We start from the raw sequence: 25,238 nt of genomic DNA on the forward strand, positions 1-25,238 counted from the left end.
ATAACACGCAAGAAAACTAAAATCCAAGCTATTAGGAACATAAAGGGTGAACAACAGACACTGCAGAAATCCAGAAATTCATCTGTATTTATTTACTTCAAGAACTTACATTCTTAAAAAAATGGAAAACATAGGGGAAAAAATGGACAGATTCCTAGATACACATGAATTACCAAAACTAAATTAAAGATATAAAAATTCTAAATAGTCCAATGTTAGTCAATGAGATCAAAGATGTAATTAAAAATTACCAACAAAGGCAACCTTAGGCCCTAACCAATTACTGATAAATTCTACAGAAAAATTAGAAAAGATTTAAAGTTGCTGCTTCTCAAACTCTTTAATGAAACTGAAAGGGAGGTAATATTCCAAAATTTATTCCTGGAAGTAAACATTACCTTGAAACCAAAACCAGAGAAGGATCCAATCAAAAAGAGAACCAAAAGCCAATCTCCCTAAAGAATATAAATGTAAGTAAGATAACAGACTCAATAAGACAGTGGCAAACAGAATGCAGCAAATCATCAAAAATATTATATACCATGACCAGCAAGGATTCACCCAGGGGTGCAAGGATGGTTCAACATACATAAATCAATAAATGTAATACACAACATGAACAGAGCCAAGGGCAAAAAACTTATGATCATCTAAATAGATACAAAAAAAGCATTTTACAAAATCCAACACAAATTCATGATACAAACCCTACAGAAAATTGGAATAGATGGTCTTTATCTCAATCTGATAAAAGCCATGTATGGCAAACCAACAGCTGGCATCATATGAAATGGACAAAAACTGAAAACTTTCATTCTAAAATCAGGAACAAGACAAGGATGTCCACTATTTTATTTAATACAGTTTTGGAAACATTAGCGAAAACAATTAGATAAGAAAAAAAATAAAAGGAATAAGGATAGGAAACAAAGAAATTAAATTATCATTATTTGTGGATGACATGATACTCTACATAGAAGACCTCAAAAACTCCACCAAAAAGCTCCTAGCTTTAGTAACTAAATTCAGGAGCATAGCTGGATATTCAAAAATCAATAGCATTACTGTATACAAATAACAAACACACTGCAAGAAATTAGGGGAATAACACCGTTCACAAAAGCACCCCCAAAATAAAATACAGCATCTAAGAATCAAAAAAATCTTCAGGTTGTAAACTACAGTACTCTGAAAAAGGAGATCAAAGAGAATATGAGAAAAGGGAAAGACACCTGTTGTTCTTGGGCAGGCAAAACCAATATACTGAAGTTGGTCACACTTGCAAAATTGGTATACAGATTTAATGCAATCCTCATCAAAACACCAACAGCATACATCACAGAAATACAGAAAACAAGCCCACAACCTGAAGATACGCAGAATAGCAAAGCAATTCTGGGCAATAAAGGCAATGCAGGGGGCATCAAAATGCCTGACTTGAAATTATACTACAAAGCCTACCATGATAAAAACAGGATGGTATTAGCCTAAAAAACCTGATGATCATAGAACAGATTAGAAAATGCAAAAATAACTCCAAACACACTCAACTATCTTATTTTTGACAAAGTAGCAAAATACCTTCACTGGAATAACGATAGCCTTTTTAAATAAATGGTCCAGGAAGCTAGGCATGGTGGCGCATGCCTGTAATCCCAACACTTGGGAGGCCAAGGCAGGAGGATCACTGTGAGCTCAAGACCAGCCTAGGTTACAAAGTGAGCTCAAGGCCAGCAGAACTGCATAGTGAAACCCTGTCTCAAAAATAACAAAAAATAAAAAAGTAAATGTTCCTGGAAAAACTGGCTTTCTACATACTGAAGATTAAAATCAGACTCTCTCTTTAACCATGCATTAAACTAAAATCAAAGTGAATCACAGATCTAAATATTAAAACAGAAACACTAAATCTTTATTCTGGAAATGAGAATAGATAGAACTCTTTTTAAAAAGACATTAGTATAGACAAAGACTTTAAGAACAAAATCCTGATTGGACAGGAAATATCATAAAAAATCAACAAGTGGGACTTCATCTCTTTTAAAAGCTTTTGCACAGAAAAAGAAACCATCAACAGAGTGAAAAGACAGCTCGCAGAATGGGGTTTTTGTCAGCTGTTCTTCAGATAAAGGACTAATACCTAGAATACATAAAGAACTAAAAAAAAATTAATTAAATTAAATGTAAAAATCAGATGCACCCAATATTTAAAGACCTAATCCAAAAATGAGCATCTGAAATGAATAGAGACTTCTCAGATGAGAAGAATACAAATGACCAATAAATACATGATAAAATGTTCAACAACACTGGTCATTTGAGAGACAAATTAAAACAATGCTGAGATTCCAATTCACTCCAGAAAAAATGGCCAACATCAGGAAATCAACCAATACAAAATACTGGAGGGGATGCGGGAAGAAAAGAATCCTTTTTCATTGTTGGTGGAAGTGTAGAAGGTGCAATCAGTATGGAAATCAGTGTAGAGATTCCACAAAAAACTAAAACTACAAGTTCCACTTGACTCAGCTAGTCCCCTTCTTGGTACCTTCCTGAAAGTATCCAACCACAGTGATATACATTCATCCATGTTTCTTTCTTTCTTTTTTTGGCATCCAGGATCAAACTCACAACCTGTGCTTCTCAGGTAGTTGCTTACGCCACTGAGCTAAATCCCCGGCCCCACAACCATGTTTCTACTGGTACAGTTTGTAGTAGCTAAATGTTCGAAAGAGCCAAGTGAATGGACAAAGATGTTGGTGCTTTATACAATGGCATTTTACTCTGTCATAAAGGAGGTAAAGCTTGAGACATTTCTAGATAAATGGGCACACCATAAGACCACACTGTTATGTGAAATAAAACAGACACATGTTTAAATACTTCATTGTTGGGCCAGGGATATCACTCAGCAGCATAGCGCCTGCCTGACAAGCGTGAAGTTGTAAGTTTGATTCCGAGTATCAAAAAATACTGCATTGTTCTCTGGTGTGAGAAACCTAAAGTGTAATGAGGCCCAAATGTATAATAGATATTGAGAAATGGGAAGAAAATGTTCAAATGAAAAGAGAAACAAAAGAGAGAGAAGTGGCAAAGAAAGGTACAAGAAAAAAATAGGAATAGAAGGAAAAAAATGGAAACAAATGTTTTATCAATAAGGAGGGGAAGAGGGGCTGATGGGAAAGTAGGAATGGGAAAAAAAAGTAAGACATAAGGGGCTGGGGATTTAGCTCAGCGGCATAAGCGCCTGCCTTGCAAGCAGGCAGTCGTGAGTTCGATCCCTGGTACCAATAAAAAGGAAAAAGACAAAAAAAAAAGTAAGACATACCATGTACAGTTACAAATTTCCTATGATGAATGTTATCATTATATATACCTATAATGCATTAATAAAAAAGATAAAATGAAATAAAAACAAAAACAAAATATAACAAAATCAAGGTCATCTCTAATAATTAAAGCTTTCCTAATAATTTAAAATTTGGATACCATAAAATGTTTTCCAAAGAGAAAATATCAATTAATACCCCAGCTAATAAACTGTGTAAGGTAAAATGAGAAGCATTCCTATATAACAAGTAGAGTGTAATAAATTCAGCGAGAAGCATTCTGCAATAAAAGTACAAATTAGCATGCGCTTTCCAGACCATGATGTGACATTCTATAAAGAAACTAAAATATGAAGACATTAATTCACTAAACTCAATAGTAGAAATCAACCTTATGGAAATAATTAAAGATTCATAAAGAGATCTAAATATAAAGATTTCTCATTTATAACATTGAAAAAATATTAATGACCAATAAATGACTAGATATTATTATGCTAAGTCCAGATGTAAAAAACTTTAATAAAGTAATTTAAAATAGTAATATTGAAAACACTCATGATCCAAGAAGTGAAAAGACAATGCATTTATCAAAAGCATGTTAGAAAATGTGGCTTATAAAACAGATTGTATAGCAGCAGATCACATAATACAAACTACATATAATGCAATGTGTATATACTAAACAGCCTAAAAGACTATATATTCATCTCTCTAAATGATGTGATTACAGGTGATTTTTTAAACTCTTAAATTAATTAATTTAATTAATTTTTAATGAACAAGTAAAATTATATGTGTACATATAGATATACATATACACATATATTATAGTTTTACATACTTATGTGTGTACATATACATTATCCATACATATATATAAAATGATTATCTTACTTTTTTGTGGCAAGAAAACAAAGTTTACTGTTGCAGCAATTTTCAAACAAACACTGCTTTTAGTTGCAGGTGTCATAACACACAATAAATCTATTAAATTTATTCCTCCTATCTAAGTGGAATTTTGTGGCCTCAGTCCCACCCTGAACCCCACCCTGAACAGTAACACCATTCTACTGTTTCTATGAACTCACCTTTTTTGCACCCCAATACATATGATAATATGTTTTTATGATACGAATGTTTTATGATGTTTCTAACTTTTTCCAAAACATGCATTAGTTATATAATGTTTTAAAATATAAGAATACATTACTTTAAAATAAGAATCAAAATCATTTAATAAAAAGTATACAACCCAAGTAGAAAATATGAATTCAAATTTTAGGATGTAAATTTTACATATGCAATGTAAACAGGAAGAAAATATACCAAACAACAATAGTAATTATCTCAGATTTAGAAGTGACTTTTATTTTCTTCTCTTATCAATTTTCACAATAATCAGGGAGGAGGAGTAAGAGGAGTACAGTTTAATAGCAACAGCTACTTACACTTCAAAGTAGGCCCACCCAACCACCCAGTTTAAAATTGTGGCTCCTGAAGTTTCAAAACTCTGGTCTATGGCACTTCTAGGGTCAGCCACTGCTCTGACACCATGAATAGACATGGTGACCAGAGGACCCAAGAACCCGGCGAGGAGATCATACCATATATAACAGCAAAGTCATTGTGCATGCACTGCAGTCTATGAAAGTTGGTTTCTGGTTGGGGTTAGGGTGCAGAACAACAGGAAAGAACTGCTGTCAGCTAATGCAGACATGCTTTACCCTGCAAATGTACTACCCGCTAACATGGATCTACCATAAATTACTAACAGGGGCCAGAAAATAAAATGTTTTACCAGTGAACTAGAGATCAGTTGAAACAAATTTAATGACAATTACTGGCTCTTTAAAATCTATCAGAAAAGTTTTTAAAACTAGTTTATACCTGAAGTCCTTCCGAGGATTAGATGTGTTTTATCAGTTAGTTAACAAAAGATAATGCAAAATAATTACCTCTTCCTTTTCATGGAGCATAATATGCGCTTTAAGACTAGCCACTCTGGAGAATTTCTTGTTACACACAGGGCAAGTAGGGTCATCTGCATTGTGGGTACATTTATGAAGTGTCAGGTTGAATTCAACATTAAATGTTTGGGGGCACTGATCACATCGATGTGGCTATTTGGAGAAAAAAGTATAAAAGCCATTAAAATACAATCTTTCCACAGATGCTTGTCCAATAAAGGTTACTAAAACGTTAATAAGTACCATAATGTACAGACACTTTGAAGTTTCTTCTGGTTATGCGTCAATACATCCAAAAGGGACAGCATAAAGCTACTGACATGATTTCTTAAACAATTTTTTTTTTTTTTTGAGAACAAGTCTTGTTATACAGTTCAGCCTAGCCTTGAACTCACTTTGTAGTCTAGGTTGGCCTCAAACTCAGAGCAATGTTCCTGCCTCAGCCTCCTAAATGCTGGAATTATAGACATGTGCCTGCAAGCCCATCTCAAAAAATTATAAAGAAAATATATGTTTCCAAAAAATATTCCTACCATGAAATACTGCATACAAGTGTATCTAGTTATAGTCTCTATGAAAACAGATGTGAGAAACTTCAATCCATTATTTTTTCCTTCTGCTTCTGACCAACTCACTAGTACCACTCCAAATAAAATATGTAATCATATAGATTTTTGTAGATTCCAACTAGAAGGTATTCGCCCACTTACTGGTAAAAAACTGACACAATCCTGGTGGTTCTCTCTAAATTACAGGGACTCTAACATTTTGCACTGTCAGGCGAGGGCAGTAACGTCTGTGAGCACCAGAGCTGCCTACTGCCAGCGTAACTGTAGAGCAGCAAGTTCCCAGCACGGAGCGGGAAGTGAAGTGACTCCCTGAGCCCCAGGCAGGAGAGCTGCATTTCTGCCCATCACTGGCTTACATTAGCGTATCAGAGAAACGTCAGCACTCACTTTGGAATTGTAGTTTTAAATGCCACTTTCCATCCATCAGGCAGTCTTCCACTAGAGTAGACACTAATATTCTGAGGTTTTTTTTCTTTGTTTTATTGACACTAATATTCTTGATATATGTACAAGGGGTACCACAAAAAAAGATTCAAAGCCCTACTTAAAATAGTACCGTAGAAGGGAAATAAAGCTGGCTCAGTTAAATATCACATGCTTTCTCTATAAGAATACTAAAAAATTGAATAAACCAATAAATAAGTGAGATGACAAGAAACCAAGAGCTAGCCTTTTAGAGTTGGAGACTGGGATGGAGACAAAAAGAAAAAGAGAAGCGGGTAATGAGATGAAAAAAGATAAAGATGTACCAATTTCCCAAAATAAACTCCATTATCCTATAATTCTAATATGCACATATAAGAAAAATTTTTAAAAAGACAGTCTAGGGGCTGGCACACATTTAAAACCCTACAATGCCATGCAAGAGCACTTGAGGATAAAATGTCCTGCTGGTCAGCCAGCATGATGGTGCATGCTTATAATCCCAGCACACAGGAAGCTCAAGCAGGAAGATTATAGCTAGTTGAAAGCCAGCCTGTGCTACACAGTCAGTTCAAACCCAGCCTGAATGACCAAACAAATAAACTCTCAGGTTCAGTCATTTAGGAAACTGAAACTACTGCAAATTTTGAAAATATTTGCACTCATAATATTTGTCCACTCATAGTTATATTCACTAGGACGAGCCCTCAAAAATTTGCCAAAATGTTTATACAAAATAAAATACCCAACAATTTAATAATCTTTAGAAGAAATAAATTTAGATTTCATTATCTTATAACACCTGATGCTCATGTTACTGATATGCCTTGTAAAAATACATACCTTGTCATTTCGCTCATGATCCCTCATGTGGCGTTGAAACTGAGACTCTTTTGGAAAAGACAGCAGGCAGATTTCACATTTATGGAAGTTTGGAACTGGACAGTCATAATCAGTGTTCTCCGCATCCAATGTTAAAACTCCATCTATGAAAGTGCGTAAGTATAGACAATAAATGCCAGTTGTTATTGTTTCTCACTGTATAAATCAAACTATGTTATTTGGTTATTATTTTGCAACCTAATTATGTAAAATTAATGTCAAATATTTTTAATTGGTATGTCTTAAAATTAGAAATGAGGCTGCGGATTTAGCTCAGCAGTTCAGGTGCTTGCTTGGTAAGCACAAAGTTGAGTTCAAGCCCCAGTACCAAAAAAAAAAAAAAAAAAAACTAGAAATGAGATGGGTTGAGATGAGTAGTCCCCTGAGGTTTCACGCCACACACACATAAGCACCAAAGACAGTTTCTTTCTTTTTATTTAAGGAGAAAAAGAAAAAACAGAGAAAGGGTACAAGTAATACAAAATTTAAAAAATAAACAGTAAGAAATCACTAGTTAATACATTACATATTCTCATCTTAGAAATAACAGTTTCTTTCTAACTTCGAAAGTCCACTTAATTTCTTTCGAAGGCATTAGGAACAATCTCACTGCTAAGTCTCTTTGAAAGTGTCCCAGGGCTAGGGATTTAGCTCAGCGGCATAATCTCCTGCCTTGCAAGCAGGCAGTCGTGAGTTCGATCCCTGGTACCGATAAAAACGAAAAAGACAAAAAAAAAAAAAAAAAAAAAAAGAAAGAAAGTGTCCCAACATGAACAGCAAAAGAAACTGCCAACACAGTGAAGAGATAGAAAGGGAAAAAATTTTACCAGTTATTCAAAGAACAAATATCTAGATATTAAAAAAACTCAAAAAATCAGACCCATCAAATTAAAGACCTAATTCAAAAATGGGCATCTAAAATAAACATTTCTCAGATGACAAAATACAAATAGCAAATAAACACATGAAAACATGTTCAACATAATGGTCATTTGAGAGCTGCAAATGAAAATACTGAGATTTCACCTTACTCTAGAAACAATGGCTATCATCAAGAAATCAACCAATAACAAATGCTAGCAATGCTGTGGGGGAAAAGGAACTCTTCCCCACTGTTGGTGAGAGTGTAGACTGGTGCCACCATTGCGGAAACCAGTATGGAGATTCCTAAAAACTAAAACTAGAGACTCCAATAGGCCCAAATGTCTGTCCTCCTTCTAGATGTCTTCCCAGAAGAGTTACAAGCATCATGCCACAAGGATATATGCATACCCATGTTTACAGCAGCACAATCTGTAATAGCTAAATCTCAGGCCTATCAACTGACGAGTGGATAAAGAAAATGTGGAATTTATATAGAATGGAGGATTACTCTGCCATAAAGGACAAACCTGAGTCTCTCTTAGATAAACGGATGCAACTCTAAACCATGATTTTAAATGAAATAAATTAAACACACCGGTTGAAATATTGTATTTTTATGTATTACAAACTTGAAGGGTAAAAGGAGCAACACAGAAGAATGTTTTCAAATGGGAAGGAGAATGGAAGGAAAAAAATGGAAACAAAATTTCTGTAAATGGAAAGGGGAAAGACTGAAAGGAGAGGAATGGGGGAAAAGAAGAATTAAGTCATGGTGCATTTCCCAAAATTAGAAGGGATTTAAACTGTAATTGACAGATAAAAGCCTAAAAGAGCCAGACAGGTGGTACACAACGGTATCTCCATGCTAAGGAAGGCTGAGGCAGAAGGGTCACAAATTGAAAGTTGGTCTGGGCAGTTTCACTGCTTAGGGAGACTCTGTTTCAAACAGGAAATACAAACGGGCTGGGGTATAGTTTGGAGTGAAGGCTGTGTTCAATTCCTAGAACTGAGAGAGAAAGAAGCCTCCAGAGACATGAAACTAACCCATTTGAAATGTGAAAGATGTTTTTATTTATAAACTAAGACTTTTCTTAAAATTTTCCCAAGAAACATCTTTATTATTTAACAAAGCTCAACATAATTAATTACAACTTTCAGTAAGCCCCTTCTTCCAAACAGTGATAACATGATATTAATTTGGTAGAAGCAAAACTTGTAATACTGTTTACTGTGTGCAATACTATGACTGGAGTCGGGTGCGATAGCTCAAATCCATAACTCAGCTACTCAGAAACCTAAGGCAGGAGGATCAAAAGTTTGAAGCCAGCCTGGACAATTTAGTGAGACCATGTCACAAAGTCTTAAAAGCACTGTGATCTCAGTGGTAGAATACTTGCCCACCATGTACAAAGCCCTGCCGACAAACCCCATTACGGAAAGAAAGAGAAAAAGCGTGAGTGGAGAAGGGCTTCCACCCGGAGCGTACGTCACAGTCAAGCACCTGCAGACTGTTACCCTTCCCAGGACCACCCTTCTGCACCAAAGCCTTCCTCCCAACACCTTCTGTCCACCATGTCCTCAGGTTCACTCAGTGTTTGGCTCCTGGGCATGCATGGCCCAGAAAGGGGTCCACTGAACTAGCATACCCTTTGGTGAGGGCTCTGAACCTACCGCCGGCCACAGGTGAGCGTTCCCGAATGAACCTGCCGTGTCACGCCTATGTCAACTGCAGCCAGGGAAGCTGCAAGGGCAGATGATCTGAGAAAGACATCTAGCGCACGGCAGCTGCAGAGTGGGCCTCCCTTCCTGAGGGTGGCTGGGCTTTTTTCTTATATTTTTATTAATCCATATTAACTCTATGTTAAAATTAACTCTATTCCATGCATTCATACAGTAGCACTAATCATGTCCAATTACCCTTTTTTCACCCACCCTTCCTTTTTCGCCCTTGCTCTCTTCTCTTTCTTAGTCCAGGTATTTTCTACTATCCCACTTTCAGGTTCATTTTTCTTTTTTTGGTTCCACGTATGACAGAGAACAAGCAACATTTGCCTTTCTGTGGCTGGTTTATTTCACCTAACATGATGTGCCCCCACTCCATCCATTTTGCCGCACCATGACGGATACCATTCTTCCCTCTGAATGAGTGATACTGCGTTCCATCCACACACACATGCACTCTACCCATTCTTCTGCTCATGAGCACTCACTTAGGCTGACTCACTGTCTTGGCTAGCATGACTAGAGTTACAGTAAATATGGACATGTAGGTATTCTGTTACCCTGATTTCCTTTCATTCAGACATATACTTAGAAATTCTATTTTTAGTTTTTTTAGGAAGATCTATACTGTTTCATAGTGACTGTACCAATTTCTATTTCTACCAACAGTGTATAAAAATTCATTTTTCGGGGCTGGGGATTTAGCTCAGCGGCATAAGTGCCTTCCTTGCAAGCAGGCAGTCGTGAGTTCAATCCCCGGTATTGATAAAAAGGAAAAAGACAAAAAAAAAAATTCACTTTTGTCCACATCGTTGCCAGCATTTCTAATGTTTTGATTCCATAAGATACTTTCTCATTGCAATTTTCACTTGTATTTCTCTAATGGCTAATAATATTGAACACTGTTTCATATATTTGCTGGCCATTTATATTCTTTTGAGAAGTTTCTGCTCACATCACTGGCCTATTTTTAAATTGGATTACTGGGACTTTTTTTGTTAACTAGGGGAGGCATATTAGTACTAGGGATTGAACTCAAGAAAGCACTGAACTACATCCATTCCTAAACTTTTCTAATCTTTTGTTTGACAGTTTCATTAAATTACCCAGGCTGGCCTTGATCTTGTGACCCTCCTGCCTCAACTTCCCAAATTACAGAGATTACAACTGTGTGCCACCACACACCACATTGTTAATTTTTTGAGCTCTTTACCCTTTTTTTTTTTTTTTTTTTTTTTTTTTTTTTTTTTTTTTGGGTACTTTCCCTTCTGTAGGATGCATTCCTTTTTTTTTTTTTGGTACCTGGGATTGAATTTACCACTGTGCATTTGCAAGGCAGGTGCTTATATCACTGAGCTACATCCCTGGCCCCTGTAGGATGCATTCTTAAACAGTAGCTCGAAGAATTTTACAGAATATTTTTGGCACTGGAATATAGTGTCTCTCAATTCAATACGGGTATTTTCTGCCACACTCCACACATATATAATAAGCACAAAGGCAAATACATTTAGCAAGATCTGAGTGCTCATCCTGAACAATATGTTTCAGGCTTCTGTTTCTGCCCCCGTACAAAGACAGAGGATAAATCATTTTAAGAACTCACTGGTATCTGGGGGGATAGCAGGTACAAATCCAAGATAGTTTAACTATACAGTCATCTTACCCACAAAAACATGACTACAGCATGCTTTAATTATTCACCTGTTCTGCTACCAAAAGCTCTAAATTCACTACAAAAATCAAACAAACTGATTGCATGATGATCAAAAAATATTTGCACTACGCATGGTGACCCACAAGAGTAATCCCAGCATTTGGGAGACTTAGGTAGGAACACTGCCAATAGTTTGAAGCTAGTCTGTACTACACAGCGAGTTCAAGAACAGCTTAAACTATGAGATCCTGTCCCAACAATCCAGAAGAAAATATCTAAGCAGTCTTGATTGCAAAAGTAATTTGAATCTAACTTTAAAAACAATTTAGCTCTTTATGAAAGATTGTAAATAGTATATAATAGCTGTCCATTTACCATCACAAAAACAATAGTCTATCTCCAAGTTGGGGAAAATAAAATAATGTATCCTAATACTACAGGAACAAGAATCTACCAGTAACTTATAAACATGGCTATGTCTTTAATGCTAATCCATGTATTTAATGCTCTACCCATCACTCTATAATCACCCTACTCCGTACCTGAGCCAGGCCTGACTTATGATGATTTGGGTCTATACAACCCAGCCTAAAAAATCACTCTTTTCCCTAGACCATGCCCAGAAAACTAGGCTAAGCAGCTAAAATCTTACTGGTAGAAGTCAGTCTCAGTAGTGCTTGATTGATTGTGTCAATATGAGACATTTAGAAGCTAAACTAAATGGGTTTAGCAGCTCTACACCCAAGGTATAGAAGACCCACCCTAGGGTGGTTCATCACCTGGAGGCATAAAAGAGAAGGAGGAAGGCTGAATGCATTCTATTCTTGGGAGAAGCTCCAGTCTTCTCCTTTGTTTAGATGTGGTCTCCTGGCTTCCAGGATAGACTCTTCAGCCTTTCATCGTAGCACCTTTGGCCTTCGGTTGCAGACCCCTCAGCCTGCTGGTGTGGACTTGCACAAGACACTAGGGTAAACTCCAGACCTTGGACTGAATCCTTCAGCCTCCAGTGTGTTAACACCCTCTGCATGCTTCCTCATCTAACTCTCTGGCTGACCATCATAAGCCAATCTTGTTGTTTCTTTTACATATGTATATCTCGTGTTATATCTGTTCTCTCTAGTAAAACCCTAATACAGTCTCTTATCTCCAACCTAAAAACAGATCTCACACATGTTAGGCAGATTGCTCTACTACTGACCCAAATTCCCAGTCCTTTTTTAAATTTTATTTTCAGACAATATCTCACTAACTTACAGGTGGGCATGTGGTATACACTGGTAATCCCAGCACTCTGAAAGGGTACGGCAGGAGGACTGCAAGTTCCTTAACTTTCCCAGGTTGCTATACTGCTGCCTCAGCCTCCCAAGTAGCTGGGATTACAGATGAGTACCATCACATTCAACATATTTTGGTCTCATAAAATGCCTCTCTGGCATGGTGACAAGTTCCAATCACATGTACTGCATTCATGGATTTAACTCAAGGTTGCACCTCATGACAAACGTTTATGTACTCTGTAGTTAAAATTTAAAGGTTTTGCTTTTTGTTTCTTTGTTTTTTGAGACAGAATCTTGCTATGTAGTCCAAGGTGGTGTTGAACTCACTATGTAGCCTCAAATTCACAGTGATCTTCCCACCTTAGTACCCTGATGCTGGGATTAGAGGCACCCACCAGCAGGGCCTGGATGAAGTATTTTAATATTAAAATGAGATATGTTTAAATTTCTAAAAGTCACTGCACTAATCTCCAAACTTACCTGCTTTTACTTCTGCATTCTAAATAAAAATCTAAGACACAACTGCCCTTCCTACCTGTGGTGTTAATGTGCACTGCAGTCCTGCAAGCCCTTCTCCAGTACTGCTGCGGTCCTTCCAGACACCAGCCCTGGGGCAGGCAACATGAGGGCTTCTTGCTCAACATACCGATTTGTCCACCTCCATGGATGTCTCTAGGAGTCTCAGTCACCATCCCCACTTCCAAGTCATTACCATTCTGGGAAATCTCTACCATCCCTTCTTTCTTATTTTTGATTCTGTTGTAGTCAGGGGTTGGCAGGAGAACAATTAGGATCAGGACACAGAATTTATAGTATTATTTATGATGGTCAACCCAAGTTAACATAAGAAAGTGCAAGAAATCTATCCACAACACCAAACACCCGGCATATTCAGCCAAGAGCCTGGATCCCACAACAATGTCCTGCATGAGTCCAGATGAAGACCTAGAGCCCATGAAATACCTCTGATAAGTCCAACTGGCGGTCTAGAGCCCACGAGAAGGACTCATGCCAGTCTCTTTTACAGATCTGTGCTAGGAAGGCCCAAAGGTCAGTAGTAGAAGCTAGAAAGTATATGCCAGTGGAGTGAAGGAGCTGTGCTAGTAGGTTGAGAGTTCTATGCTAGAGCCAAGAAGTCACGCTCAAAACAAAGATCAAGGCTGTCCTGAAAAGCATTATAGCCATCCTCAGTGACACAGAGGTCCTGATAAGAATAGTTGAGTAGATGCCAAAAAGCCAGCATGACAAGTTTGTCCTGGAGATTAAGCAGCACACGTCTTTCTCTCGGGGGCCAGGAAGCGATGCTCAATGTAAGGACCAGAGCTCCCCCAAAGTAAACCACAGCCACTGTCACCAACAAGGTCCTGAGCTCCTCTGATGATAATGGTTGAACTCACATGGGGGAAGTTAGTCATGAGGAACTCCTCCAGGAGAACCAACGGCTCAAACAGCAACACTTAAGAGAAACACACAGAAACTAGCCTCTCCTTTCCATGTCTCTATTTATGCTGCTAACTTTCCTCAGTGGGAACATCTATGCTCACCACCATCCTGATTAAATTCAGCTGGCATTAAGTTGACCACCAGCTTTTAATCCATAATAGACTCCTTCCTACTTTCTTTTCTCCATTTAGGTTGCTCCTCTCGTGCTGATCAGCTCTCACAGTTTAATAGCTGGACTTCATCAAGTAAAACTTAGAGCCTGTGTACCCTTTCTGCCTCATTACTGCCAAAGACTTCACAAGCCTCGCACATATTATGTACCTACAACGTATTTGCTAAATATTTGTAGATAGCTACAACCAGTAATTTTATTTCAGCTTCCTCAAGCTTTTAACCTGGCTGGCTCATGGTCTCCACCTACAGTTTGATTAGTATTTCCCAGCTTACATACCACCAGACATTTCTATTTCACCCTATGCACCTCCACCCTTCAGCTGCACTCTAGTTAGCTGAAATGCACTGTTTTATGTTCCTTATGGACCCTTCCAGCAGCCCCAGTTGAGGCACGTAAGTGTCTACTAAAAGGGACTACACCCAAAGAGGCAGGAAGAGGCCAAAGAGGACTTGTACCCACTGGAATGCTTCTGTTACCTATCAGATATTTCTACTCTTTGGTAGGTATCCCTCTGGGAATAAAATGTAATTCATATAGAATGGCTGGGCTGTCATCAAGAATGCGAAAGTAATGAAAGTTGGTGAAGGTATAGGGGAAAAGTAACCCTCTCAGATTGGTGAACAGAAAGTAAACTAGTCAGCTATTATGAAAATCAGTATGGAGAGGCCTCCAGACACCAAAATTAAATACACCCTTTGATCCAGCCATACCATTTCTTGGTACATTCTTGAAAGAATTAAAGACAGTGTACTACAATGATTGCTCCATTTATCGTGGAGCAATCTATAATAGCTACATTGTAGAACTAGTTCAGATGCCTTCAACAAATGAATAAAGAAAGTGTGGTGCACATACATAATGAAGCACTACATAGCCTTAAAGAACAAAGTAACGGGACCGAGGGTATAGCTTAGCAGCATAGTTCCTGCTTGCAAGCATGAGGTTGTGAGTTCAATCCCTGATACCATACACAAAAACAAACCCAAAAAATGAGGTAATGTCATTTGCAAGAAACTGGATGGGACTGGAAACCATGTTAAGCAAATTAAACTAGTCTCAGAAAGTTAAATACTGCATGTTTTCTCTTATATAAGCAATGTAAAAATAAATAAGTAAAGAACAGATGACTTTTAAAGATGAGGAAGAGGGTCAAGGAGGAGAAAAAAAGGTAGAAGCAGTTGCTAAAGATAAAAATAATCACAATGTGTTACATGCATGCACTAATTATCGAAACAAGTTTCATTATTATGTATTCTCATGCACCAATAAAAAAGTCAAGAATTTTAAAAAAGGAATCCTCAAATTACATTCCATGGAAAAAGCAGTATGTTCTAAATTTTAACACCTCTTTAAGGGGGAGACGGAGTACAGAGACATAAAATGCATGCATTGCTTGTGTTTGTATAAAATATGCCTTTGCAAAACTACAGAAAAAAAAACTGGTATTCATTACCTGAATAAAATACAGCTGGAGACTAAGAAGGAACACTAGCACAAGTATCACTGTTGGGTTTTGAACCATGATAATATATTACCTATTCAAGGAGCATTAAACAAAAAATAAAATTGAGGGGGTGCACCATACAGTTCCTGTCAAGGTTGGATAGTTAAGGAAACAGACTTCAGGAAAACTAAACTACTTGGTCAAAAATCTCATAGCCAGGGACAGAAATAGAACTAGTTTTCAATTAATAATTCATGGATCCCTCCCAATTATGCCTCCTCTCAAAGTAATGGCTTCTAAAATGATAGCCCAGTTTCTACAAGTGTATAACATAAAGATAACACATGAATGTGGATTTTAACATTTCATGCCAATGGATAAGTCCAACAAAGCACACATTCTTCCAATGTAAAATACATTCAACTGAGAGCCAAGCTAAAGTACCCTAGTTATCAAAATCACAAGCAGTTTCAATTAAACAATTATATTCTAAAATGTTGGTATTCACATGATAAATGATATAAAATACACTGGTGACCCAGAACTAAAGATACTAGAATACACTGGTGATCCAGAACTGCTGCAAAACCTATTAGTCAGGTGTGGTGGCACATGCCTGTAATTCCAGTACTGGGAAGTTGTGAGTTAAGAGGCAAGCCTAGACTACAAAAGTGAGTTGAAAGCTAGCCTGCATAGTGAAACCCTGTCTCAAAAAGACAAAAAAAAAAAAAAAAAGAAAGAAAGAAAAGAACTTATTAAACTCGCTAGTCTAGTCAGTTCATTTATAGTCTTATGGGAAAAAATTTCCCAGGAACAAGCTCACCTAGACCCAAATGGGCGTTCAACACCTACTGTGTCAGTATCTGTATTTCTATAAAGCTCTCCTTTTCCTTCCTCACATTGGTCTATTCCTTCATCATTGCCAAAAGGTGTATCAACTGCCACTGAAACACATGCTTTAGTACATAACAGGTTTGTTTTTCCGAGGAGACTTTAAACTCAGGCACATGTATGTATATTCAGTCCTACACAGTCATTGTCCAAGTTTAATAAAAATATAGTACATTATAGCAAAACAAAACTTTTAGTGTCCATAGCCTCACCTTCTAGCTAGGAGACAGAATCCGACAATCACAATTTAAGTCACAGGGCCTTTGGATAATCATGGTCCAGCAGGGTGTTGGTGAGCACAGCACTTCCTCTGATGCAGGAAAACTGATTTTCAACATACAGCACAACTGCTGCTTTGGCTATTGCCATCATTCTATTTCTCATCTCTACAAACACACAAGTCACGTCAGTGCTAACACATGTACTTTTACTCTCAGAGCAGGGATGTTAGTCACAGTGTGACAGCTCCTCTAAGGTCAAAGAAAACCCTAGTGTGTCTTAAAAACTGCAAGACTGCCGGGCATGGTGGCTCACGCCTGTAATCCCAGCACTCGGGAGGCTGAGGCGGGAGGATCGTTGCGAATTCGAGACCAGCCTGGGCTACAAAGTGAGCTCAAGGCCAGCCTGAACTGCATAGCGAGACCCTGTCTCAAAAAAAGACCAAAAAAAAAAAAAAAAACCCTGCAAGACTGAAATATGAACATATATGCCACAAGATATGAAGCCAGAAAACAAGGACATGTCAGTGCTGGTACGTGGTTAGTTGTAGGTGTCTGGCAACCAAATAATCTCTCTTCACCCAAAATGGAAGATAATGATTTCTGTCTTTCCCACTAACAAAGTTACTATGAAGATCCAATTTATAAACTGTATGTAAACTTTTTAAAAAATACACATCCATCAGGATGGCTAAAACGGAAAGGACTGATGCAGCTGTGGTACAACTGTAACCCTTGTGTACTCCTAGGGAGAGTGAAAGGTGCCACCACCACACTGGAAAACTCGGCACCACCAACCCAAGCTGAACACTTGCATACCTTTGAATCCAGTAATTCTACTCCTAGGTTTATCTCCAACAGAAATACACAAAAAAAGGTAAGTTTAAATATTCATAATGAAACTACTTATATCAGGCAGAAACTAACCACAAATGGGCTCCAAAAGCAGAATGGGTAAATACACTGGAGAAGTTCAGACTCTGAACAAAGTACTACTCTACAAAAACATGGATGAATCTCACATATTCACCAAAAAAACAGACAAAAAGACTTTTATTTATTTATTTTTGAAAAAAGGTCTCAGCATGCAGCTCAGGCTGCGCTTAAACTCACTGTGTAGTCCAAGCTAGCTTGCAATTGATGGTGATCTTCCTCCCTCCGCCTCCCAAGTGCTGGGAATACAGGCATGTGCCCCCACACCCAACCAAAATAGACATTCTATATGGTTTAATTGTTTAAAAAACATTCAGCGCATAGCCAAAAACTAACCTATGCCATACAAGTCAGAACAGTGGCTAGACTTAGGAAGGCATTGCTAGGAATGGAGCATAATGGAGCCTTCTTAGGATGCTGTTAACGTCCTATTATTCTGAGCACTAATTACATAAGTGAGCTCTCTTGAAAATTCATGGACTATGTGCTGGATATTTAGCTCAGTGGCATAAGCATCTGCCTGGCAAGTCCAAGGTTGTGAGTTTAATTCCTGGTACCAAAAAAAAAAAAAAACAAAAACAAAAATTCATTCACTAGCAATTCACCACAACTGCTGTTATTCTCAGTATGTTAAATATCAACATACTTTACTTGAAAGTAAACTGCTAAAATACACAATTTTATTTTGTATTCCAGACTTTTCCCTGGATTGCGCATTAGCCAACTATAGCCTAGCTTTCTGGTGAACAAACTTTGACTGACCATACCCATAACCGTTAATCGACATATTACCCATACCAGCTCTCAAGTTACAACAGCGCATTTGAGTGCTCCAGAGCCAGATAATCCTCAGTGTCTGAAACATTTAAATATGGTCCTTTAGAGAAAAAGCCTGCCAACTCCTGCCACAGGTAGGTATTCAGCCGTGACTCATTTATCAGCTGGCCATTACCAATGCAAGTCCTGGTATTCCAACTGGCTCCAGACTCCACGGCTCTTCCCCACAATACTGTGAAGCTTCAACATGCTAAAGTGTTGTATATACCATGAATTACTTTCTATGGTAAACAGCTATCATATTTAATCAATCATAAGCTCCTTAAAGTAAATAAGGACTTCTGTCTTTGTATTTGGACAAAAAGAATGGCTAGTCTAAGTAATATCTTCAGAAAACTAACACTATCAGAGTGCACAGTTGTCTTGTTTTATACCACTGCACCTAATACCACTGTACATCACATTTTTATCCAGCTGCCAAATGTTCTTTGCCAAGTATTTTCAAGCTGATAATACAAGAAAGAACATGAACGCCTTAGTTTGCTGCACAATGATGCACAGTTACGTATTTCTTACCAAGTATAGAAAGTGTTTTCTAAGTATGACATGTATCATCAATTTGTGAGATGACACAAACTAGTACAAAAATAATTTATAAGGTATTTAATATATCTAGATATAACTGACAAAACAGTGTAGAATTAGCATGAGGAAACACACAGGCCAGCTGAACAGAACCAAGTCCAGAAAAACCTTCACCTACACTATCAACTGACTTTTGAGAGTGCCAAGATAATTTAATTAGGAAACCACAGTCTCTTCAACGATGACTTTGGGTAAGTGGATGACTACACTTAACGATGAACTCAGACCCTTAACCCCTCACACCATATATAAAAGTTAATTCAGGGCTGGAGATTTAGTTCAGTGGCTTAAGCACTTGCCTGGTAAACGCAAGGTTGTCCATCCCTGGTACCAAAAAAATTCAAATCAGACCCAAGCTCTCAACTTAAGAACTAAACTATACAACTCTTAGAAAAAAATACACGAACAGTTTCATGATTGTGGCTTTGATAATGGTTTCCTAAATATGATACCAAAAGCTATAGGTACTCCAAGAAAAAAATTGGACTTCATAAATTCTGTGTCAAAGGCATTCTCAAAGAAGTGGTAGCTAGGGAATGGAAGAAAGTATCTGCAAACTGCATCTATTAAAATCTTAGTGTACAAAATACATAAAGAATTTTTAGAAAAACACTATAACAAAGCCACAAAACTCAAAAGATTGATGTTTCTCAAAAAACCTACAAATAGCCAAATATACAAAAGTTATCTATATTATTAATCACTAGAGAAATGTAAATCAAACCCACAAGATACTACCTCACAATCATTAAGAAGGCCTTAAGGTAAATAAAACCAAAAAGTATTACTTTTCTCATAATTGACCAAAAATAAAACCAAATTATGTATTCTTTTCAAGCATACATGGAACACTTACAAAATATGACCACAGAACATGAAACAAGCTCCACCAAATTTCAAATGATTACAATAATTCAAGTTATGTTTCCTGACAATCATGTAATTACAGAAGTCAGTAAGAAGGCCATTTTAAAGGCCCCAAATGTTTGGAAACAAGCCACACCTTATTGAGGAATTTATGAGAAACCCCAAGAGATACTACAAAAGAATTTTGAACATAATGAGGATAAAATTAACTCATATGGAAACTTTAGGCATGTTGTAGGAATGCCAACAGCCTTAACACTTACTCATGACATACAACTGTGAGCTCATGCTCAGTATGTGGAGGGTGACTTCTGTCCCCCACTCCCTGGGTTAGGCCTATTCGTAATCCTGGCTTTAGGTTTCAATTTCTACATCATTTTTCCTAGGCCCTTCAAGGGCTGCTCCCTATGGCCAATCAGTGTCTCTGCCACCATCCCTAACACTCTCCTAGATGGAAGCCAAGAGCAAGTCTTTGGGTCTGCTTTGCATCTCCAGACCCCCAACAGTACTCACCTACCACAGTATGTGCTCAAAGAGAGCTACAGTCTTCTATACTATTTTGTTTTGTATGAATTCACTGTATGCGAAGATAGGGACAACTATTTGGAAGAAAACAAAAAACAATGTGATAGTGAAGATCTCTGGTTGTCTTGCTTTGAAATCTGTGTTTCTTACACAGATTGTTATCTTATGATCTGTTGTGTTCTCTTTTATGTTTAATTTTACTCTCTTAAAAAATAAATTTTAAAAAATGCAAATCTAAAAAGAAAGAGTTATACTCACAGCATTTGGGGAGGCCGTCCCACCTGGGAAACTTAGAGAGACTACCTTAAAAAAATTTTTTAAAGAAAATTTTAAACAGCTGGAGATTCAGTCCAATGTAAAGACTCTGGATTCAATCTCCAGTACAAAAAAAGAAAAACTTGCACAAATGGACTCATCCAGAAAAAAGGAACCCTTCTCCACTCTTGAGGGGAGTAGAGTCTGGTGAAACCCACTGTGGAAATTAGTGTGGAGATTCCTCAAAAAACTAAAACTAGAGGTTCCATTGAACCCAGCTATACCCCTCCTTGGTATCTTCCCAAAAGAATTAAAATCACCCTACTCAGCAATGTATGCACACCCAAGTTTATAGCAGCACAGTTTCTTATAGCTCAATCCTGGAAACAGCCCAGATGCCCAACAACAGATGAATGGATAAAGAAGCTGTGGGCTTTTTTTATGTTTAAAAAATTGTTATGGAGTACTACCCTGCCATAAAGAAGGATAAGCTTGAGACATTTCTAGCTAAATAGATGGACCTTGAGATCACACTCTTAAGTGAAATAAATCGGACACACGTTTAAATACCACACTTTTTCTGGTATAAGAAACTGAATGCATAAGTAAGGACCAAAATGTATAATAGATAACAGAAAATGGGAAAAATGTACAAATGAGAAGGGGAACAAGGAAAGAGTGGGAATGAAAAAGAAAGGGGAGAATAAAAAAAGAACAGAAGGAAAAAATGGTAACAAACCTTTCATAAATAAGGAAGGAAAGCTGGGTTGAAGGAAGGGGAGGGACTGGGATAAAAGCAGCAACACACATCACATACAGTCACATCCTCTAATGTGTTTATATATATATATATATCCAATAAAAAAATAAACTATTGGATTCACTCAAATGATAGGCTTTTATTAAGGCAAAACAAAATGTACATTCTGGACTCAAATGCAGACCCAAATCCTAACTACAACACTTACTGGCTAGGTGGACCTTCCAAATCGATTAGCCTTTCTGAACTTCACTTCTGGTATCTACGGAAATTGCTACAGACCTTGCAGTTTTCTTAGGATAAATTTATAATAGTGACAAAAAATAGACAAAATCACTTTAGATTATGAAAATCACTACTGAGAGTAACTGATACAGTAATACTCCTCAAGCATTTTATCAGGACCTCTCAACATTCTCAATTATTGAGGCCCTAAAATGACCTTCAGTTTATAGAACTTACATCTAATATTTGCCCTATTAGACATTTACACAACTTTTTAAATATTCATTCATTTAAAATAGGTCGGTTCCATGTTAACATACATATTTTTGTGAAAAAATAACAGAAGAGTGTCCCCTCCGTACCCTCACAGAACCCAGAGACACTACCATACAGCTATCCTCCAGCCCTTCACTTTTCAGTTGGAGGCAGGGTTTCACTAACCAGTAACCACTGAAGTGGACAATGAGTGGTACAAAGCAGAGCAAGTTATTTTTGACAGCTCTGAGGACAGCCTCTCTGAAGACCTGCAACATTAGGGCTTCAGAAGGACAAAAGGAGGTGATATATCACGACAAAGTCAAAGGCCCTGAAAGAAACATGTGGCATTGCCAAGGACACTAAAGACTAAATGCTAGAGCAAGAGAAGAGCACTAACAACTACAAAGTCAGGAGAGCCCTGCAGGAGGGTGGGGCCTGAGACTGCTGTGGGTCCAGCCCCGGGATTACGTCAAAGGGATGAAGAATCTACTCAAGAGCTTTAATCAGGATGTGACTGTCAGGTTAAAGAGATAAATCCAGACTGACAAGCGATGGATTTAAAGAGAACACCTATAATCCCAGCATTTGCGAGGCTGAGGCAAGAGGACTGGAACAAATTTGAGGCCAGTGTGGCTACAGAGTGAACTCAAAATCAGCTTGACAGAATGAGACCCTGTCTCAAAATCACAGAAAGCAAGCAGGCAAGCAGGCATACACGCATGCATTTAGGAGCCTCCACCTTACGGATGGGGCAAACTGCAAACACAGCTCTGAAAAGAAGCTACCAGATGAAGCGATGAATTATACAGTTTGTGAAAGGGCTTGAAAAATCCCAGGAAAGCAGCGATGCTATGTCTTAAGATGGCGAACACCGAACACCGGGGGAAGAAGTTTCCCAGTCACGAGTCAGTGGAATTGTTAAATTCTCTTCCGTCTTCCACGCAGCTAAGTCACACTGTACTTTACGTCCATCATTCCTACCACAAGCCATATTTTAAAAAAAGAAAACCATTAGCAAAATAAGGCTAAGGTCAAAACTACAAGAAGCAATAAAGACATTATCAACCTCTGGCGAAAATTTTGAGCAGTTATCCATTTGGAAATCAGCATTATATCTGCCTTATCAGCCACGTAGTAATGCTCCAACCCGTCCACAAGAGTGCCACGAAGTACCCTTTCTACACAACTTCATGTACACCACGCCCATGACCTCAGCTTTATCTCCACACCTGTTAACTTAGTCAAGAACAGTAGCAGTAACTACTACTTTGTCTGTTCCTAACTGTGCATTGACACACGCCCATGATCTCCTGCTTTGTAAAGGATTCTGGGGACAAACTTAACATAATCTTTTGTATTTCCTAGACTTGAGCTTATTCTGGCATCTGCATCTCTGCTCCTCTCAAGCTATTAAGGAGCTTCAGCGCACTTAACCCAAGGAAAGCCCAAGTCACACTAACCTATGCAGCCAGCCACAAGTACAAAATCAAGAGCCAATCAATGCAAAGTCCACCGCCCCTAGATTCCTAGGCCTGCACTTGCCTTCCAAGAACCCACACAAGATTCTTTCCAAAAGCTAAAATCTACCCTGACAGCACAAACTGTCAAGGAGTACTTAAACTTAGTGTCTTAGCATTTCCAGGTATCTCCCCAGGCCAGAAATGAAGCACAGTAATCATAGCAGAGCTCAATGCCTCCAACCAGATCATTCCATTCCGTCTCCAAAAATGCACAAGATGGGTGGGTGTCTGTTTTCCCTGCACAGTAAAACCTAATGTTTCTCACCAAACTTGGTGGGGGAGGGGAAGACTAAAGCCTCTTTACTGGGAGAAAAAGGTAGGATATGTCTTTCATAATTAATTTGCCACCTTTAAAACTGTGAATTTCTCCTTCCTTCTAGAACAAAACCAAGTATTTCATAAATTTAGTCGAGCACAGCGGACATAAACGCCCGAGACAATCACTTCCTGGCGCCTACTGTGTGCGGGAGAGCGCCCGCGTGCACACAGCCACCCAGAGCCGGCGTGGCCGCCTTCCGAGGCAGCCCGGCGCCCACTGCGTGCACGCCCCAACGCGCTGCGGCGCCCGGGCCTCACAGGTCGGGCGGGCCGCCCTCCGCCGCGCAGGCCTGGGGACGCTGGGCCGGGCCGGCCTCCCGCCCCACGAGGGCGGCCGCTTCCCACGACTCCCACGGAGGACGGGCGGGGAGCGCGGGGCGCGGGGTGCGGCGGCGCGGCAGGGAGGGGGCCGAAGCGGAGCGGGCCGGCGGAGGGAGGAGGAGGCGGAGGCCGCCGCCCCCGCGCCGCCCGCGGCCCGGAAAGTAGGCCCAGCGCGGAGGGGCCCGGCCGCGGTGCCCGTATCCGTCCGCCCGGCCACTCGCGCACCCGCCGCCGCCGCCGCCGCCCGCCCTGCCGCGCCGCTCCCGGCGCCCCCCGCGCCCATCCGGGGACTAGGGCGGTCGCCGCGGGCCTTACCGGAGTCGCCGCGCGCCGCACCGTCCCGGGCCTTCGGGGGGCGGCCCCGCGGCATCGTCGCGGCGGCCCACCCCTCACTCGCGCTCTCGCTCTCCCGGCGGCGCGCACGCGCGGCACCGGCGGGGCGGGCGGGCGGCGAGCGGCCCAGACCCGGCCCGCCGGGCTCACGGGGCGACGGCGCCCGGACGCGCGGGCGGCTGTGTTCGGACCGCGCCGGCCTCGGCGGGTTCCATGGCCCGCGGGCCGCGGCGGGGGCGTTGGGCGCGGGCACTGTGGGGGCGGGGGTGGCGCGGCGCGCATGCGCGGGCCCGGCGGCGGCCGCGTCACCTGCCGGTCCGCGGGCGGCCCGGGAGTGTCCTCGGAGGCCGCGACCCGCGGGCCGCGGAATAGTGCGGGCCCCGGAGCCCAGGAAGCAGACGGGGTGCCCCGCTGGAGATCACGGCACTGAGGGACGCGATGCGCCACTGTGTTTTACAGACACGGGCCTGCTCTGTGTTAGGCCTGCGTCCGGGTCCCGTCGTCTTCCCAGGGCGGTTCTGGATGCTTTGAATCTCCTGCCTGCAAGCCAAACCCCCCTGCCCGCTGCAAAGGCCCAGGAACCTCCATCCACCCGACTGTGACCTTAGCCCTCAAGGCAGGGCCACATTCAGTGCTG

General features: G+C 39.8%; 1 protein-coding gene across 9 annotated transcripts in view; it reads right to left on the reverse strand.

The window, feature by feature from the left end:
• Znf236 (zinc finger protein 236) overlaps positions 1-24,978 on the reverse strand; it is a 142,091-nt gene extending 117,113 nt beyond the window's left edge. For 7 of the 9 annotated variants that reach the window (XR_010041346.1, XM_063231419.1, XM_063231420.1 and 4 more), the window contains exons 1-3: positions 24,584-24,978; positions 7,135-7,277; positions 5,288-5,452 (exon numbers count right to left, since the gene is read on the reverse strand). Coding sequence is in view for 8 of the 9 variants with exons in the window: in XM_063231419.1 (XP_063087489.1) it covers positions 5,288-5,452; positions 7,135-7,277; positions 24,584-24,638 (363 nt within the window). In the remaining variant the exon portion in view is untranslated. Of the gene's footprint in view, positions 1-5,287; positions 5,453-7,134; positions 7,278-16,858; positions 24,379-24,583 lie in introns of those variants that run through there. The other 2 variants (XM_063231422.1, XM_023562181.2) reach the window with 2 other exon arrangements.
• Positions 24,979-25,238: the final 260 nt, after the last annotated feature.

This window comes from Cavia porcellus, unplaced genomic scaffold (assembly GCF_034190915.1).
Source record: "Cavia porcellus strain 051 isolate PalLab524CR breed Dunkin Hartley unplaced genomic scaffold, mCavPor4.1 scaffold_20, whole genome shotgun sequence".
NCBI lineage: Eukaryota > Metazoa > Chordata > Mammalia > Rodentia > Caviidae > Cavia > Cavia porcellus.